The sequence below is a fragment of the Monomorium pharaonis genome, chromosome 5 (assembly GCF_013373865.1).
Source record: "Monomorium pharaonis isolate MP-MQ-018 chromosome 5, ASM1337386v2, whole genome shotgun sequence".
NCBI classification, from domain to species: domain Eukaryota; kingdom Metazoa; phylum Arthropoda; class Insecta; order Hymenoptera; family Formicidae; genus Monomorium; species Monomorium pharaonis.
Genome location: NC_050471.1, coordinates 15,155,465 through 15,175,059, shown reverse-complemented (window position 1 = coordinate 15,175,059; position 19,595 = coordinate 15,155,465). Strand labels below are relative to the sequence as shown.

General features: G+C 34.0%; 1 protein-coding gene and 2 long non-coding RNA genes across 6 annotated transcripts in view; 1 reads left to right on the top strand and 2 right to left on the bottom strand.

Annotated features, from left to right (window-relative positions):
* Nucleotides 1-19,595, top strand: part of LOC105839730 (intraflagellar transport protein 81 homolog) — a 145,206-nt gene that overhangs the window by 72,437 nt on the left and 53,174 nt on the right. For both annotated transcript variants that reach the window (XM_036286749.1, XM_036286748.1), the window contains exon 8: nt 3,724-4,041. In XM_036286749.1, coding sequence (XP_036142642.1) covers nt 3,724-4,041 — 318 coding nt within the window. The remainder of the gene's footprint in view (nt 1-3,723; nt 4,042-19,595) is intronic.
* LOC118645521 lies at nt 239-2,180 on the bottom strand. The gene is made up of 2 exons (XR_004963217.1): nt 800-2,180; nt 239-462 (listed from the first exon to the last, which is right to left on the bottom strand). It is a non-coding gene; the product is annotated as an uncharacterized LOC118645521 (long non-coding RNA).
* Nucleotides 10,859-17,752, bottom strand: LOC118645522. 3 transcript variants are annotated; one of them, XR_004963221.1, is made up of 4 exons: nt 14,886-17,752; nt 14,591-14,749; nt 14,341-14,512; nt 10,859-14,188 (listed from the first exon to the last, which is right to left on the bottom strand). It is a non-coding gene; the product is annotated as an uncharacterized LOC118645522 (long non-coding RNA). The 3 variants fall into 3 exon arrangements; XR_004963220.1 differs by having other exon boundaries at nt 10,859-14,512; nt 14,886-15,464; nt 15,594-17,752; XR_004963219.1 differs by having other exon boundaries at nt 10,859-14,512.

The following is a 19,595-nucleotide window of genomic DNA, read 5'->3' as shown; positions in this document are numbered from 1 at the left end:
TGTGTGTGTTGTGTGTGTGTGTGTGTGTGTGTGTGTGTGTGTGTGCGTGCGTGTGTGTGTGTGTGTGTGTGTTGTAATATCATTATTATTATTATTACAATGCGAAATGTCGTCCAGCTTAGTTCCTAAGATTTCTAAAATCTTTCTGCATCTCTAAACTTTCATACTAGCGCCGTGATAATAGTAATATATATGCTCTTATTTAACACAAGAGAATAATTAAAGAAATTACACTGACTTAAAATATTTGCAGGATACATTTTTAATTATAAATTACTTCATGAAAATGTGATACAGATACGTAATGTGCGACTTGCCTAAAGAATCATTAAATAATAATATCTCCACTGAGCTATCGATGGTAATATACTGTCATCATTCATGTTTCGCTGGTTTAGATCACATATATAATTCCTTCTCTCTTTCTCTCCTGCTCTTTGTCTCTCTCATCCTGAGTTTCCACTATCAACATATGATTACGATTATCAATTATATAAACATATGATTGTCAATTAAAAATAAAGACTATGTTTCAAAATTGCTCTCAGTACTGAAAATCTATCTATAATGTATGTAACAGAAACTATAAATTTTCAGTATTAATAGCAAATTTGAACGTAAACTTTCATTAAAACATAATAAAGGCTATTTCAAAACAAAATTGCTGTCGGTATTGAAAAATTTTATTGTGTACGTAACGGAAACTATACATTTTCAGTACTGACATCAATTTTGATAAATAATTTTTTTATTATAAATTACTTGAAAGTGTGATTAAGATATGCAATATGCGACTTACCTGAAAAATCATTAAATAATGAATTGCTGTTCACTGAGCTATCGGTGATAATGCGCTGTGTTCAGAAAAGACACATATAATTCTCTTTCTCTCTCTCTCTCTCTCTCTCTCTCTCTCTCTCTCTTTCTCTTTCTCTCTCTCTCCTACTCTCCGTCACCCCGAGTTTTTATCTATTAACATGATTATAAATTAAATTAAAGCACAATAAAGACTATGTTTCAAAATTGCTCTCAGTACTGAAAATCTATCTATAATGTATGTATCAGTACAGACAGCAATTTTGAAACAGTTGACATTATTTTATTAACACTACACGTCATTTGGGATGCGTTCTTAAATTCGCAACGGATGCTGCCAGATACACCAGAATGTCATTCCATCTTTGTTACTTACGGAAAGTTGAACAAAGATAGGATGACACTCCAGTGCATCCGTTGCGAATTTAAAAACGCACCCTTGATGAAAGCTGGCGCGTAGCGTGAACGAGTTACTGCCGACCCACATGTTTATTAAAATTCTTATCCTTACAACATTATCATTGATTGACAATTACAGCAATAATTTACATCACGCAACATCTCATCTATTTCGATAAATAAACGATTTAACCTCCACTACACATGTCACTTGACACAAGCTGAATTCTGATCCGAGCAACTTACATTAAAACAATGTAAAATTAATAAAATAGTTCTCTGATTTTATATTAGTGTCAATGAGAGATGAGATGTTGTATCATGTAGAAGAATTGTGTATTGGTTAAATGTTGCTGTAATTGTCAAATCAATCAAAATCAATATTAATAACTACTAATTAAATTTAATAAAATTTCAAATGAATGATTTAATAATACTATTTTTAATAATATTATTCTTTACTTTATCCTTACGACATTATCATTGTTGACAATTACAGCAATAATACACATTTTACATTATGCAACATCTCATCGTGACTTATAAAAAATAAATAAAAATAAAATATTGCCATACATGGTGCTATAGTGACGATGCGAACGCCGCATGGTAGCAGATGCGCGAGATGGAATTTCGTCCCTCATTTTCGGCACCCGCACTACCCGCAAAGATACCCACAATGTTGACGATGATAATAATGACGACGACGTATCTTAAATGAAATTTTGGCTTTTCGGACTTTGCGTCGTGATAATCTCCTCTCATAAAGTACATAGAGGAAAAATAAAAACACTTTTCTGATACAAATCGACCCTAAGCTTTCGATTGAGTCTAGTTAGAACTCGATCGGTTTAGCCGTTTCTGAGATCTGATAATCTCGGATGCTCGCAAGTCGCGTACTCGCGTAAAAGAGCACGGTCGGGCTCACGCTACGCTTTCACTTGGCGCGAGCCACTACCGTGTCTCTTGATGTCATTTTGTCAAAAATTTTTATTAAACTTTGTTTTTAAAAATTATAATGTCGTTATTAAGCATTCCAATATTCACTTCTAGTATTGAAAATCTATAGTTCACGTTTCATATACATATACTATAGATTTTTAGATTTTTAGTACTAGCAGTGACTATCGGAATGCAGCCTAAGATATAAGGTAGAGAATATTTTCTAAACATATATTTAAAATATATTATAAAATATGAAAATAAATATTTTACAATTGCATTTATTGCACGTAACCTATAATCTGACAGATAGGTGATATATTGTATGTATTTGCGTATTGAAGACGACTATCTAGAATTTTAATCTATCTCGAATTTTAAATCTCAAAATAAAAGGTTCACGCATTGCATTAACAGGATATTTCAACAGGGCATTCTCATGTGACATTGACTTCCAGCCCCCTATATCGGAATATTTTTATCCAGTCAAGAATAATACGTGCGACCAGCGCGCGATCTATTGAACAGATATAAAGGATAATAAGGAACTAAAGTAACGATAAAAGTAACGGCTGAATTCGTTACCGTTACTGTAAAAATGTAACGACGTTAGCGTTGCAGACATAAAAAAGTAACGATTGTTACCAAAAAAAGTAACGAACACGGTAACGGCGTTACAAGTAACATGTTACTTCCCAATCTTGGCCTCGAGGCACTACCGCCTCTTAATAAAACTTTACTTTTTTTATAATTATTACAAGCAAAGTTAAATTCAAAGATTCACGTTATAAAGACAAACAAGACAAAATCAGAACATCAGAACATTAGAAAAACGAAAATAAACCTCATCTGCGATTTCGATACTGATTTACAACAATCGTTATCATTTATTTATGATACAACTGTGATATATACAGAGTGCTCCAGAATGAATCATTCTCACTTTACAGAGTAAAAGAAGGTGAAATTTTAAACTAAGGCTGATGTTCATAGTTGAGTCTCATTTCAACATCTGTCTCAAGCAATGTCTTAAGATACTAATGCGGCTCTGTGATTAGTTGATGACATCTTAAGACAATACTTAAACGATCTTAAATATAAGATCTGTCTATGAATACTGGCCTAAAAGTTTCTTTACTAATTTTGGCTCAGATTATTACTTAGAAGTATAAAATAATAATATTATTGGAGTTTAAATTTATATTTTAAGAGTTTTATTTTTAGTTATTTTTAGTTTTTTGTTTAAAAAATATCAACCGAAAATAATATAGTAATTAGTAATTAACTTGCTTTAATAAATAATCTATGTATGTAATTTTTTTATATTTACAGCACAATTTTAATCGATTTCGATTGCATATCAATCATTGTTTATATAATATTTAAAACATTAATACTTAAACATTTTGTCAACTTTCTTATACTATTTTAGAAAATACACAATATTTGAAATACAAATCAAACATTTTATGAATATTCAATATGTGAAATAATCATGTTTGAGAATATGGCGAATTTATAATAATGTATAGTCTTATTTGTTTTCTGTCAATATTTAATTTTTAGATATCTAAAAATGATATTGATAAAATGGGACCATTTAGACAACAAGTTGCTGCTATCGGAAATATGAAACGGAATGCTCTTGAACGTTTAGAAAAAATCGAAAGTTATTTACAGGAATTACAGTCACGATTAAAAGAAAAACAGGATCATTCAAAAGCTTTAGTGGAAACATCAATTCCTAGAGCAGAGGAATTGAAAAAGTATATCAATCGTTTAAAGACTAAGAGTGCATTATATAAACGTTGCAAAACAGAAATAACTGGTTTAAAAGCAGAAAGTGGTGTACTTCAACGAACGGCAACTATTTTAGATGGACAAGTATTGAAATTTTCAGATCTTTTTAAACTAGATTGATGAAATGCAATGATGGAATTTACTTAACTTTTTGGGCCAGATTTTGTGATTTACGTTGGTTTTCTTATTAATCGTTTATTAGTAATGAGTCGCTGGACATATGTGACTAAGGAGTGCGATATTTAATCTTAGGACGTGCTTATTATAAATGTAATATTGATAACACTACTTAGTACTAAAAGAGATCTCATAAAAATTTTTTTTTTCGATATTTTATAGATAAAATTAGAATCGCCTATTCGGTTTGCAGCGGATTTGTAATATTATAAAATTTATTGCGAGAAATAATATTTCAGCCAGAATTTGAACCTGGATCTCTCATCATTCCATGATGGCGTCTTAGTCGGTTCGACTACCAAGACATGTGGTATTATTCTTCGCAATAACCAGTATCCTTTAAAAAACGTCGTTTTTTAGGCAACGTGTATATACAATAATGGTAAATTAATTCTTTAACGGAAAAATATTTCTAACATATGGATAAAGTTAAGATCCCATATTAAATTTGCAGTAAATCTTGATGCTGAATATAATTTTTTTATTAATTTAAATCTCGACTGAGGAAATTATTTTTCGCAACAAATTTTTTAGTTTTTTCGGATAAAGGGAGATTTTAAAGATGCTTCTGAGCATCGATATTTAGCTTAGTAACTGTGTTTCAAAATTTATGAAATTGCGCGGTTTATATGAGCTGAGAATATTAAATTAATAGACTAGATATTTATGCAACTACTGCGGTAAACTGCGGGACAAATGAGCCAAAGGCGAGTGTGTCCACCCGCACGGGCGGGCAATAGTCGATCCGCACATGTCGCATACAATATTTTTTGTTACCTGTGCATCGAAATACTGATCCTTTTGTGTGAAGTGGCACGTGAGAAAAAGGCCATGCAATGATAGCGACAAAGTTATATTCAGCATCAAGATCCGCTGCAGACCAAATAGGCGATCTCTTAATTTTATCAATATATTTAAAACATTTATCGATTGGAGAATTAACTTATTATTATCTATATTTTATATTTGTGTAGTAATTAATAATACTATACCATTATTTTTTCTATTACATATATATGTGTACACACACACACACACACACACACACACGCGCGCGCGCGCGCGCGCGCGCGCGCACACGGTGCATTATTTGTCAAACGAGCCACCCGCCGTTTCAAAATTGTACTCGACGTAAAAGAACCACCTTGCACACAAATTTAGTTACAGGCAAGAGCTATCGAAAATCATGCGCGTTTTTGAAAAATTCAAAATGACGGAGCCAATATGGCGGATATAAGAGTGCAAAATGTAAAATAGTTTATAGATTTACTTCAATTCTGTTTTCTAAGAATTTTCGAAAATGCTAATTACGAAACTACTGTCAAATTTTAGAAATTCAAAATTGCTGATTCAACGTGGTGGACCTAAAAGTATAAAATGTAGAATAGTTTACACATTACTCTCTTAAATCTTGTTTACTTAAGAAACAGTGTAGTGTAAGGCATAAGTCTAATGTCACGTGACTGATGATAAGACTAGCGCTGATAGAATGATAGCGCACGGAGATCACGGATATAAAAATGTAAGGATGTAGCTCATTAGCTGCGTACTCTTTTGATGAAGAGAGAAATATCAACCGTATTCATATGATAAGTGTTGTTACATCACAGTATAGGAAAGAACAATAGGCTCACTCTGCTGAAAATCGTGCTAATGGTCCCTTGCGCATGACTTGTGCGCACGATATACACAACCAATAATATGGCGACAAAGTATATTGTGCGTGTCTCCACCAATGGGACCATCTTGGTGCTGGTGGCCAAAAACTTGCGCCACTGATTGAAATCTGCGCACAACCAGCAATATGGCGGTTCTTTCAGTCATGAGATCAAAGGCACCGATGCCGAGTGAGCCTACTGTTCTTTCCTATACTGTGGTTACGTGTTAATTTTACAAACATATTATTACTTTATTCATAAGATTTTATGTTTTCCCGAATAATTATTCCCTACCTTACATTGTATCCCTACATTGTATCCTCCATAATTAGCATCCTCGAAAACTCTTAGAAAACAAAATTGAAGTAAATTTATAAAATATTTTACATTCTGCACTTTTATATCCGCCATATTGGCTCCGCCATTTTGAATTTTTTAAAAGCGCACATGGTTTTCGATAGCTCTTGCCTGTAACTAAATTTGTGTGCAAGTTAGTTTTTCTACATTGAGTACAATTTTGGAATGGCGAGTGGTCCGCTTGTCTGATAAAACTTTATGGAACTATTATGAGCAGATAGAGCGCATTAAATTGTACAGAAAAGTCCTTTACCCTTTTTCCATTTTTGCAATAGTTAACAAGTTATTGACTTGTAAAATTTGCTGTATTAGTCCCGCCTACCGACAAATGCAAAGACGCCGGGTGAGTGCGCGGCGAGTGCGGCCGCTTCCTGGCCTTAAGCCTTGAGGTTGCTAGGCGCGCAGGAGGAATTGTTTACAAGTGACAATGGCGACGCGTAACGTAGGATTTTCCCTTTGAGTTATGATAGTTTTTTGCTTTTTTTAAATAAAAATAATATTTTCTAACGACAAAAAGTATGTGTGTATGTATACATACATGTGTACCAAAAAATATCAATCTTAATGCTAAAAGAAGCGATTATTAAATTGATTTTTTTTAAATAAATAACAATTATATTTAATAAAAGATATATTTTTTAATGATAGTCTTAAACGTTATAAATTGTCATTATAAATTAAAAAAAACTGTTGTCATGTGCTCAAAGAAGAATTTATATATTTCTTCAAAAAAACATTACAAAATTTTATCGATTAAAATCGAAATAACAACCAAATAAAATTTTTGTTTTGTCTTTATATTCTCAATTAAAAATTAAATAACTAGGACATTTATATTTTTATTAAAATTATCCCAGTGATAGACTTATTATAATACACAGAGAAAACTTTATATTATAGTAAAAATTACTATGTGTTCGCGACTCGGCGAAAAGATCGCTGGATGCCCCTGAGGATGTTATGCAGGGTGAGAGGACGTTCGTGGAAAGGGTATTTAATTAATTGCACAACAATTACGTGTCACGTGGACTCCGAGATGTCTGAGTCGTACCGTATATTTTGCAGATCTTAACTTATACACATTACACGCGTTTTCTGAGTGTTGAGAGCACTGATGAGATTGTCTATAGTTAAGAGATAATATTCACTCACTCGGCAGAAATTATATTAATTGTTACCGGTAAGGACGATGATGCCCGTGAGCCGGTGTCACGCGGCACCGGCGTGCGCGTAGCGTGATGAGCGTGAGTCTCTCGATGGTGATATACCAGAGCAGTGTGGCTGAGTCTCTCTAAAGATGATGAAAATGAGTCCTTCCTTGAGCACTCGTCGGATGAATCGTCTATGATCTCACGAATAGATTCGAACACCAAACTATGTCGAAGCACTAGCACGATGAACAAGAGTGAACCTCCGCCATAGAGCATTCGTACCGAAGTAGTTGATTCTAGTGCTATGTGCATGCTGGCGCGCATGCTAGTGCTCCGCGATCTACGCAAACGATTGTGGCGGATAGCCGCGCGTGCTCGAACGTTTCTGCGATTAACCACTCTTGGGTTGGAAATGAAATACAGTTTATTTGTTTACGGCAAATTATATATATATGTATTTTCTTAACAATTTCTACAACAAAAGGAACTTGTAAAAACACGTGTCAAGGAAGGAGGAGGTAAGTTAGTTCAGGCCCTCTCAGTAGTATCAACTTATTAAACATGGAACTTTTCTCTCTCTTCTCATTGGCTGTTCGCGCTAACCAATCCCTAAGGACAATTGGTGTCACGCATGCGCCTAGGTGCTGGGACGCCAAACGATGATCGATAGCTGCTGCTATCTGACGTGACGGCGCGAACTCAATACATGCTGAATCCCGAACACTATGGTAAGTAGTAAACGCGGACCAAGGAGGAAACTTTTATTATATCTTTCATCAAATTACGATAGTATTTACACCACTCATACGTATAATACTTTGACCTCATACGGTATAATTTTTTGAAATTTCTTCTTACAGTTCGTGTGTTACGTCCAATCTTACAAAATTAAGATCGAATCGAGTGTTAGGAAGGTATTTATGGGAGATGGAGATAAGGCACGGAAGGACGTAACGTGATACGACTTCCGAAGGCGTACGGTCAAGAGAAGGGAAGCACCTCAGGGGGGAACGCACTCGTAATGCCCACAAAATGTGGGTCAGCGTGCCAATAGATCCGCTATAACTCTGTTTTTCTGGACGTGCGCTCGTTGGTCCTATTTTGAGTCAGCGAATTAAATCGTTTTAACTCGGGATCGAACCAGGTGCTATCTTTGTTCGGAATGAGGAGAGGGGGTTTTAATTAAATGAGCAATATAATTACTTAAAAATAACAATAATATTTATTTTAATAATACATTTTTTGTTTGAGAGAAAAACGAATACAGGTTTTTAAATACGAATACAGGTCGTAATAAATTTAGATAAAATATGTGTATTTAGTAATTTTTTAACATTAGTTCGGAACTGATTAGCATTCGAAGCTCTTATGTAATTATTCATGTATGTATGTATATAAATGTATAAGTGTTGATAATAAATTGTCACTTAGCAAGTCGGGGAGATTAACATTTTATACAATCTCCTGCGGGGTCGCCGTGGACAGTGGGAAGAAATTATTTAAAAAATTGGTGGGGACGATAAAAGGATCGAAGTAACAAAGGAGGAAAACAGGGATGTGACCTGTCAGAAGGAGGGACGACACTACAGAAAATAAAATATCGAGGTCTATCGCGTCATACGTGAAGGCATAGTCGCGGTAGTGCGGGGGTATGGGGTTCATTTTGATTGGGAATTGGGTTACTAGATCGGGGAGTGATTTCTGGGTTCCATTGTAATAGTAGTAACGCGGTGGGGAAGGTGGAATTTCTTCTAGGAATTCTACGCTGGAAGTTGAGGATGCAGGAGAGAGTGGTGGCGATTTATTTTTGAGTACTGGGGAACTAACGGGAGAATACGTGATAGGAGGGACTCGGGGTGAGTCCCCGGCGATCGGAGAACGTATCGACTCTAGGAACTCCCGGTAGACTTGGTCGAGAAAGGCCCGTGCCGCTCTGATCTGACTCCGACGTTTCCGTCTTAATGCCTGCCGTGATTGGTTAAGTCGGGGATGTTGTTCACTAAAGTGACAACAGTATATTATACGAGAGAACAATAAAAAAAGAAAAATGGAGTGAAAAATCTAAGTGAATAATATTCCCCGTTGGGTTGTTGAGAGTGTTTGTCGAGGGGATGGGCGGTTGGCTTCCGTGAGGATCTAGGATGAAACTCCGCACTTGATTGTCAATGGTTCACCAACTCGATTTACTTATGAGAGGGTACGAACTTAAATTCTCGCGTCGAACTTGGAGTTAAGTCACTCGCGGAAAATATTCGAAAGAGTCGCGAGAAGAATGAAAGGAAAAAGTCTAACGATGACGATCGGATCGCGTCTTTATAGTGACTTCTCAAGAAGGTAGGTTTGGGTGTGGGGGGGGTTTGAAGGTTTCAATTGGTTGACTCTTTTTCGGGGTTCCACGGGAAGTGGTTCTTAATTGAATAGGATCTTATTTGTTTTTGGAATAAACCACTGCTAGAGTCTCTAATCATTGATTTATTCCTCTTTGTCTTCGCCCACGATACTACAAGTTCTAGGGAGGGAGGAATTGATATTCTCGGATGTTCTTATCTAAGTAAAAATGAGAATTTTGTGTTTCCTGTTGCCCTGCCGTCGATACTTTTCTAAAATTGAGAGTCGTGTCTTGTTTTGAAAGTAAGATGAATTTATTGCATCCCACGTTAAAAACAATCGGGTTTTCATTTGTTTTACCCTCGAAGCTCTACGCGCTCTCACGCCTTTCTTAACGATTTAGATTACATCCGGCTCCTCATTGGTGATCGTAAAAAGAAGGATCTGTAAATTATCGGTGTACAGAGAAATCGGTGTTCAGCAGCATTTCGATATTCAACCCGGAAAGCGCGGGCTCTCTGGAATTTCTATGACTGTACCTGCTCTTTCCCACAATGCGACGCGTGCTTAATTCTATGCTATTTTTATTCCCGAGTGCCAAATGCATTTCCTTTAATTTATCTATTTCCTTTAGAGGTCAGCGGGTAATAAAAACGTGAAGTCCTTTGGACGTAACACGTTACCATCGTAAATAATAAATCATACATAATTTTTCTATAAAATTTTCTCCGTGTAGATTTACGAATATATGAATTTATAAAACGTTTAAAAGCTTATAAACAATATTTATTTAAGTCAAGAAACATTTAGTATGTAATTTGTATGTTTGTGTATATACAATCGGGAGCTAAAGAATCATCATTTTCTCCTGGATTAATTTTAATAAAAATATAAATGTCCTAGTTATTTAATTTTTAATTAAGAATATAAAAATAAAACAAAAATTTATTTGGTTGTTATTTCGATTTTAATCGATAAAATTTTGTAATGTTTTTTGAAGAAATATATAAATTCTTCTTTGAGCACATGACAACAAGTTTTTTTACATTTATAATGACAATTGACGACGTTTAAGACTATCATCAAAGAATATATCTTTTATTAAAAATAATTGTTATTTATTTAAAAAAAATTAATTTAGTAATCGCTTCTTTAAGCATTAAGATTAATATTTTTTTAGTATACATGCATGTACACGTACACACATACTTTTTGTTGTTAGAAAATATTATTTTTATTTAAAAAAAGCAAGAAACTATCATAACTCAAAGGGAGCATCTAGCATTATCCGTCGCCATTGTCGCTTGTTGTAAACAATTCCTCCCGCACGCCTAGCAACTTCAAGGCTCAAGGCCGGGGAGCGGCCGCATCTCGCCGCGCGTTTGACCAGGGCGCTTGCATTTGCCTGTAGGCCTATAGTTAATACAGCAAATTTTACAAGTCAATAACTCATTAACTATTGCAAAAATGGAAAAACGGTAAAGGATTTTTTTTTCAGTTTAATGCGCTCTACCTGCTCATAAACGTTCCTTAATGTTTTACCAGACACCCTGTGTGTGCGTGTGTGTGTGTGTGTGTGTGTATGTGTGTGCGTGCGTGTGTGCGTGCGTGCGTGCGTGCGTGTGTATACGCATCGGCAGAAATGGTGTCCCTCGGGATCCAGCGCAGTGATCATCCACACACACACACATACACAAAGCACCGTACGTGTCACTAAGCGCGCGGTGCAGTGGAGACGGGGAGAAGCAAAAAAGTGGGGATCGCGCCGGTGTTGCATCTTTCACCAATGCTGCATGCAAGAAGGATAGAGTTATGATGAGTGAGAAGGCGTGATACCGATTCGCCGGTGTCCAATATCTGTTTCACTCGCACTCGATACTAATGACGTCTTTCGCTTGAGTGCAAATGAAACGGATATTGGACACTAGCGAATTGGTATCACGTCTTCTCACTCATCATAATTCTATCTTTCTTGAGCGTGCGTCATTGGTGAAGGCCGTAACACTGGCGCGATCTCCAATTTTTACGCCGAAGGACACCATTTCTGCCGATGTGTGTACATACACAGGGTGTCCCAGAATAACTGCATGTGTAGTATATCAGAAGTTCTTGGTACCAAGCGAAGCAAAACTTTTGTCTGTCAAAATTAAATGCGAATGATAGTTTTTAAATAAGAGCTGTTTCAAAATATCAGCGCACGAGTTCGTTCGCGAGCCAGGAGCGATGGCGGTGCGTGCGGCCCGATGTGAAATATTACATGAATCATATCGGCTAATTCTTTTTATTTTATTAAAGATTTTATTACGCAGCAAGTTAAATTAAAACGAACCGTTATTTTAAAACTATTATGTTATGAAAGACTTTCTTATCGATGTGATTGAAAGAAAGGTATGGTACGCCATTTTATTTTTTAACCCTCTACGAATTAGACAAAATTAAATTAACCCCAACGATTTTAAAACTATTGTATTTCTCTCAAAATATAATACAACTGGTCTGACTTTTTGAGTAGCTGGAGTTGAGACGTCCCTTCGTGCCGCAATAATCAGTATTGTGTATAACGTGCTAGTATGGGCACGTACTTAAAGTGTGTGGGCATTTTTAATCCTATATTGAAATGAATTTTGGGGTGAAATTAACCCCACATGGTTCAAGTATGATTTTTATTTACCTGGTTTGTGGAGGGTTAATAATATAAAGAAATTTTTAATTAAATTGAATGAAACTTTTTCATGATCAATTAAAATATTCCCGAGCAGCCAACATATGGGTTGGCTAACAGTTGGCCAATATTTAGTAAAGATTGGCCAACAGTTGAGGTCAACAATGTTGGGTCAATGAATTGTGCTACTAGAGTTGGACGAACCACTCCGTCCCCTTTCCTCACCCCTCCTTCCTTATCATCAAGATAAGAGGTATATAAGAACGGCCACAATCAAAGAGAGCTCAGTATCGGAGCTCCTAACCTGATGATACAAATTATAACGTTTGCGAAACGTCGGCGCAACGGTATACCAGGATGCGGCATGTATCCGGAAACCTTTTCTATTGGAAGCAACGTCATTGATCGCTAAAGATTTAAATCTAAAGTATAAAAGATGTTTCATTAATGTAAAAGTTTAAAAAATTGTCTTAAAAGATATACGATTCTTATTAATGATAAATCAAAATAATAAACAAGTTGTAGTGCAGTATATGCAAATGTTTTGGTTTTAATTGAAAGCATCTTTAATGCAACGAGTTGTAAAAATATATAGAAATCTATATTGATTGCGATCCAGAGTCAAGTACAGTCAATATATCCGGTTCCATAGCCGAATGGAGAAACTAAATTATAACAATAAAAGCACTCAATAATTAAAAACCAAGACTATATCAACAAGAAGTTTATCCCAGAATATTAGGTTACCACAGAACGTCTTCATTGCAAAAAAGTCAATCACAAAAAACGTAGACCACATAAATATATAAATCATGTAATCATTATATTAAAAAAATGAAATTAGAACTACAACTTTAACTCATTAAAGTCCCAAGCGGACAGTTTTCTGTGACTTTTTTCAGTGATATTTTATACTATGACTCTAATCCTCAAAAAATTTCAAACTAACTTTTTCTTATGTAAAATTTCCTGAACTTTCAACACCCGTCGTCAGAATTTCTCAAAAAAGCGATCTGAACAAATTATGTTAATTTATTTGCAAGAAAAACTGATTTTTCCATTGAAATTTTTTTCAATCAATATTTACACATACAAAATAGATGGAAGTATTTCTGAGAAATGTAAATCTTGCGTCCATGGATCATGAACTTTCAAATTTACGTGTGAGTATATTTCAATTCAAGATGGCGACATCCAATATGATGGCTAGAAGAAGGAAAATTTATGAAATCTTCGATTTTATCGATTACGTATGTAAATATTTCTTTCAATTGGTTTATCATCCAAATTGACTTTTAGAGGTTTTTTGGGTCGCTAATTGCGATTCTGTTATCAAATATGTTAAATTCAAAATGATGAATTCAATATGGCAGTCAAAAATGTTTGAAATCAATCAAATTTAAAAATAAAAATTACTATATAGCGGTTTTTTAGATTACGAATTTTGGTATCAGAATTGTCAATTTGTGAAGAGCGAATTTACTTTCATGAATGAAACATTTTTTCCAATATGCATCTTTTAAAAATCGAGTGAGTATGTAATAATATTTTCAATCTGGAAATTATTTGCTGTTTACTTGCTTCAATGTAATCATTGGAAGGTAGTAAATATCAAATATAAATTATATACATACGTCCCAAAAATTACATTTGTCTTACAATTCATTTAATAATATTCACATATAAAACAAACTTTAAGGGAAGCTTGATTTATGTTCCCTGACAAAACACAAAAAAAATTAAATTCGCCGGTTAAATAATGCGTTATGTTTATCATGGATTGCAAAGTTATGCGAAGTCCTTCCGCAATCTGCCGAGTAAGAAACTTTATTTGTAATAAGTCCTTGTTCTATTAAATTTTCCTATTGATCTAATTTATCTAGAGCATTTTGCAGGAACTGCAATATCGTAAAACAATAATATTTTATAATTTTATTATGTCAATATAAAAATTTTAGATTTAATTCTTAAAAAAATTTACAAAATAAATATATATAAAAAATATCAAGAAAAATCTACAAAAGAAATATATATAAAAAATATTACGTACCAAAAAAATCTGTATTTCTTGGTTTTATTCCATTGTGATATTCTCTTCTATTTAAAGCATCAAACAGGGAATTTATCCACTCACAAGACTCTGCAGTGGCAGTATTACCTTTTAATTTAGTATAATATGAACCGTAAAAGCGTAGTCCTTTTGTAACAGAATTACTGAGAATCTGGAATGACAAATGTTGTACTTGAATTTTACAATTAGTTAATACATTATAAATATGATACAAAACATTAATTGTTACTTGCACAGCCAAACAAACTCGCATTTTTGATGAATTTTGAAATTCTAAATGCTGTTTTGTTATCTTAGGACAAATAGGCATATTATGATCTATATTATATAATTTTTAAAAATATTTTCAAAAAATCAAAGGTCCTTCTGGTTTCCCCTTCAGGTTCATCTGTATAAAAATTGATAGATAAAATAAGATGTATAAAAATTGATAGATAAAATAAGATTAATTATAAATTACGATACTTAATATTACAATTATTATAAAATATTAATTTAATTTGTATTTTATGTTTTAAACGTACTTCTAGATCGTTGTCATATAATCGTATTCTAATCGTTCTTTCAAAATGGTGTATCAGAGAATACGAAAATTTTTCTCGATGAGTCAGTTACATGTGTAAACCAACTTTTCAATTTATTCTTTTTTCCTAAGATGTCCATTACGTCCCAAAATTTCTTATTTGTAGCTGCACCATCAGTAACAATACCATGAATTTTAGCTCCAGCATTTTCTTATAAACTATAGTTTTAATTATAAGTTCTGCTAATACTGTTCCTTTAGTTGGCCCATTTGACGTAAATACACCTACAGGTGCCGCATATAACGCATCTAGTGGCTGATACATAAATACAAGTCTATAATTTGCTTTATCATTAATACTTTCAGCCTTTAAATCATTACTTCCTTATTTAAATTATTAAATTGACGAGACCAGTAAAAGTTAAACTTTTTGATTTGACTTGTACACTTTCACGTGTGGCCATTTCATCTATCAATAATATACCATGTCTCGTTTTCATTTCTCTCCATTATTTTAGCTTTAAACATTTCGAAAGAACTTGAATCAAATCCACAGTAAAATTTTATACAAGACAAATATCTGTAATAGAAGCAAACATTTAAAGAAGAATACATATTTGTACATAATTTGTATTTATAATTGTGTCCATTTTCTTGTTAAGACCAATAAATATCACTGTAAAGATTAATTATTAAAAGTCGTACTTACGTATAGTACTTGATGAAGGCAATGGCAATATTTTTTCATTTAAAATAAAGTTATATCTTTTTGGAGATTTCATATGAAAAAATAAACATAGTAAATTCCACTTATCAGAATAACGTCTGCCTTTAGCATTCTTTTTCAATGAAAATAATATTTTTTTTATAGCTTTTTGTTGATAGATCGGAACATTTCTTTCCGCCATTGTATTTTCTAACAATTCTTTATTCTTTTTATTTAAATTTTCTTGTATCTATTTTATCTTTATTTGCATTTTTTTCAATAGTACATACTTTGCGATTTTTATACTTCCTGAGATTATCCTTTTGCTTTTTAATATCACCAATTATTATCTTCTTTGTTGGAGACAAATTAACTGCTCTAATTCGTTTTACTTCACTTTCACTGTTATTTGAACGTTTTCTTTTTCTATCAAAAGTATAACTTAAATTTCTACAAAAGTTACATTGAGCTACATTTTTTAATATAATAGGGCATTTTGTATGTCTCAATATATTATTGTTTTCTTTCAATGCAGCACTAGTGCACAGTTTCATAGTTTTTTTTGTAACTTTCGCAGATGTTGAAAGTCTCAAATATTTTAATTAAATCTTCCAATATATTTAGAGATAACAGAAACTCATTATTTATTCCGAAGATGTTTAAATCAACACCTAAAGTTTTATTTGTATCTTCATATTTTCAGTTATCCATATTTCTTTTACGAAAATTAGTTGACTTTTGTTTTCAATATATTTACATATTATTTTATTAAGTATTATAACAAGAGTATTTTCTACTGGTAATATATGTCTAGTCCAGCCAACGGAAAGATAAAGCTTATCGTTACATTTCAAGCTATCGAGTGTTAAAGAGTCTGAGCTTTCTTTCTTTTCCATATTATTTTTCTTTAATAATGTACTTGATGTACTGTTTTCCTATTTTTTTGTAATGATGTACTTACAATATTGTTTGTCATTGTATTGTCTGTAAATTTCGTCCATGGAAATAATGAAGAAACCGCACCTTTTCTAATATGAGGCCTTTTCAACAAAACTTATATTAATAAATATTTATTACTTATTAATTATATTGTATTACTTATTATTAGTTTTAATATTTATAAAACTAACTATATAGAAGTAGATAATCGTATTTAATTACTTAATATTTAATGCAATATGTTAAAATTATAAAAGTAATTTTATCTTTCTATTGACTGAATTGGACATATATTACCATTGGAAAATGATCTCGTTCTTGAGATATAAAAATACGAATAAAGCCCTTTAGAAAAATCTATTAATTTAATCCTTTTTGGTCTTAAATAATAAATTTCTGTCATCTTTGTTATGTTTGGTCTTAAATAATAAATTTCTGTCATCTTTGATTATAAAAATTTAATTAAAACACTAGAAATTTTTAACATCTGCAAAGCTTCAAAAAACTATGAAACTAGAGTTGCATTGAAAAAAAACAATATATAACTTACCTCCCAGCTAACCATTTGCTGCCAAATTGTCAGCAAACTGCTAAAAATTTCTTGCTTTGGAATCAGGCTGCCAAAACCATGGCCTACTGTGTCCTCGAGTGCGCCCCAATTGCAAGCAAAAATTGTTATCAAATCTTGACATCAAATTGGGTGCAACACCAGAGCAGATCTGTCACTAGCAATACAATGACAAATTCACGCAGCAAATTGAGAACAGATGTTGCAACGTAAACTCACAGCAGATTTGCGCCAAATATGCAACAGATCTGTATTCATAAATGATGACAGATTGGCGACAGATTTGTCGAATCTTTTCATTTCTTCTTTCATCACAGTTATAATTTTATTTGAGAATTGATGTAAGCAATTTCCTGGGGAGATTTATTAATTCAGGAGTAGAAACAGATTAAATAATTTATCCAACCCTCTCCTTAACATCTAATATTTCTTATAGAGGGGCCTCTAAATTTCTTTGTAGTTAAATCTCACTCCAAAAAAATGAAAATACTACCAGTTCTGTATCATAAAAGTATAATGTGACGGTCCTCCGTCACATCCTCCGCAGGCGCAGCGAAGGAAGATAATTTTTGCTTACCTTAGTCGCGCTGCGAGTGGTCTTTATGTAGTGAGTTGACTGCATTTTACTCCCGAGAAAGTAAGCCGCCTATCGACGGTGCCGCACTTTTTATTGCCAATTTGACATTTCGACAGATCTGCTGCATTTCTGGTATCAATCTGTCGCGTACTTTGACACACAAATGTTGTTGCATTTCTACAAGCAATTTGCTGACATTGTTTGCACTTTGGTGTTTGTCGTCAATCTGTTATCAATACTTTCAATAAATCTGCTCGCAGTTGATTATTATTTTGTCATGTATTCTGATAACAGACGTTGCTAAATATTTGCTGAATATCTGCTAATAGTGTTTGCAATGACAAGATATGTTTCTCATTTGTCGCCTTTTTGGCAACAGAATCTGTTGCCAACATTTGTCACAGCAGAAATGGTTATAGGGGCTCTTAAATAATTTCGCCGTCTTTGTTGTATAATGTTTTCTTCCAAATAATGTCACCTTTTGCAAAATGTTTTTCACAAAAGCAATGTGAAAAATTTTAAATTGTATCTGTTCTTTTTGATACTTTCTGCCATTCTTCAATTTTATTTTTGGGTACACGGAAAAAATGTACCTTTTCGGGATTGTTTGTATATCCTAATGTACAACCAAATGTTATGCATCTTATTTTTTAGGTTTTAGTCTATGCAATACAAAATTTATTTTAATATTATTAATTTAATAAAACAAAAAAGCAAATAAAAAGAAAACCAACCTTAAACTGTATGTACAGTTTTTATGCAAGACGAGAATCGCGAGGATTAATACAAGAAAACTGGGAGCGTCCCAGATGCGCACAGTAATAAACGGACACAGCAGGCTGAGTGAAACGAACACAGTAACAAACGGACACAGACCAAACGGACACAGTAACAAACGGAAACAGTAACAAACGGGCACAGACCAAATGCGCACAGAGCGAAACGGACACAGTGCGAAACGGACACAGTAACAAACGGACACAGACCAAATGCGCACAGAGCGTAACGGACACAGTGCGAAACGGACACAGACCAAATGCGCACGGACCAAATGCACACGGAACAAATGCGCACACTGCACATGCGCACACTGCACGTGCGCACGGACCAAATGCAATCCATGTACATTGCAAGCAAAGTAAAGTCCACGTAGGTTAGCGACTTGGACGGGGTGGGTGCGGGAGGGGGGCCGAAGGCCCCCCTTGCACCCCCCGCCGTGTGTGTGTGTGTGTGTGTGTGTGTGTGTGTGTGTGTGTGTGTGTGTGCGTGCGTGCGTGCAAAGCATTCACTGCATCACATGGGTTTGCGACTTTCCGTGTATGCATTTGGTCCGTACGCATGTACAGTGTGCGCATTTGGTCTGTGTCTGTTTCGCACTGTGTCTGTTTCGCTCTGTGCGCATTTGGTCTGTGTCCGTTTGTTACTGTGTCCGTTTCGCACTGTGTCCGTTTCGCACTGTGTCCGTTTGTTACTGTGTCCATTTCGCACTGTGTCCGTTTATTACTGTGTCCGTTTGGTCTGTGTCCGTTTCACTCAGCTTGCTGTGTCCGTTTATTACCGTGCGCATCTGGGACTCACTCAGAAAACTATATACACAAATGCTGCTTTCCATTTATTTGAAAGTGAGACAGTCACTCAGTAATGTGAGTATTTTATACTCATATAGTGACATCATTACTCAGTGATTAAAAGGAAATAAAATAGCGTAAGTGACGCGTAAGTGAGAATACGCTCAGTAACTATAATGTGAGTACGCGAGACTCAGTAAAGCACAAGGTCTTGAAATCACTCAGATTGTGGGTATATAAACTCAGTTCTATCTCACTTGTGAGAATGCAAAAGGAATGTGCATTCAACTGAGTTATGACGTCACAAGTGAGAATAATTATCTGAGTTTTCGTGTAAATGGAAAGCAGCAAAA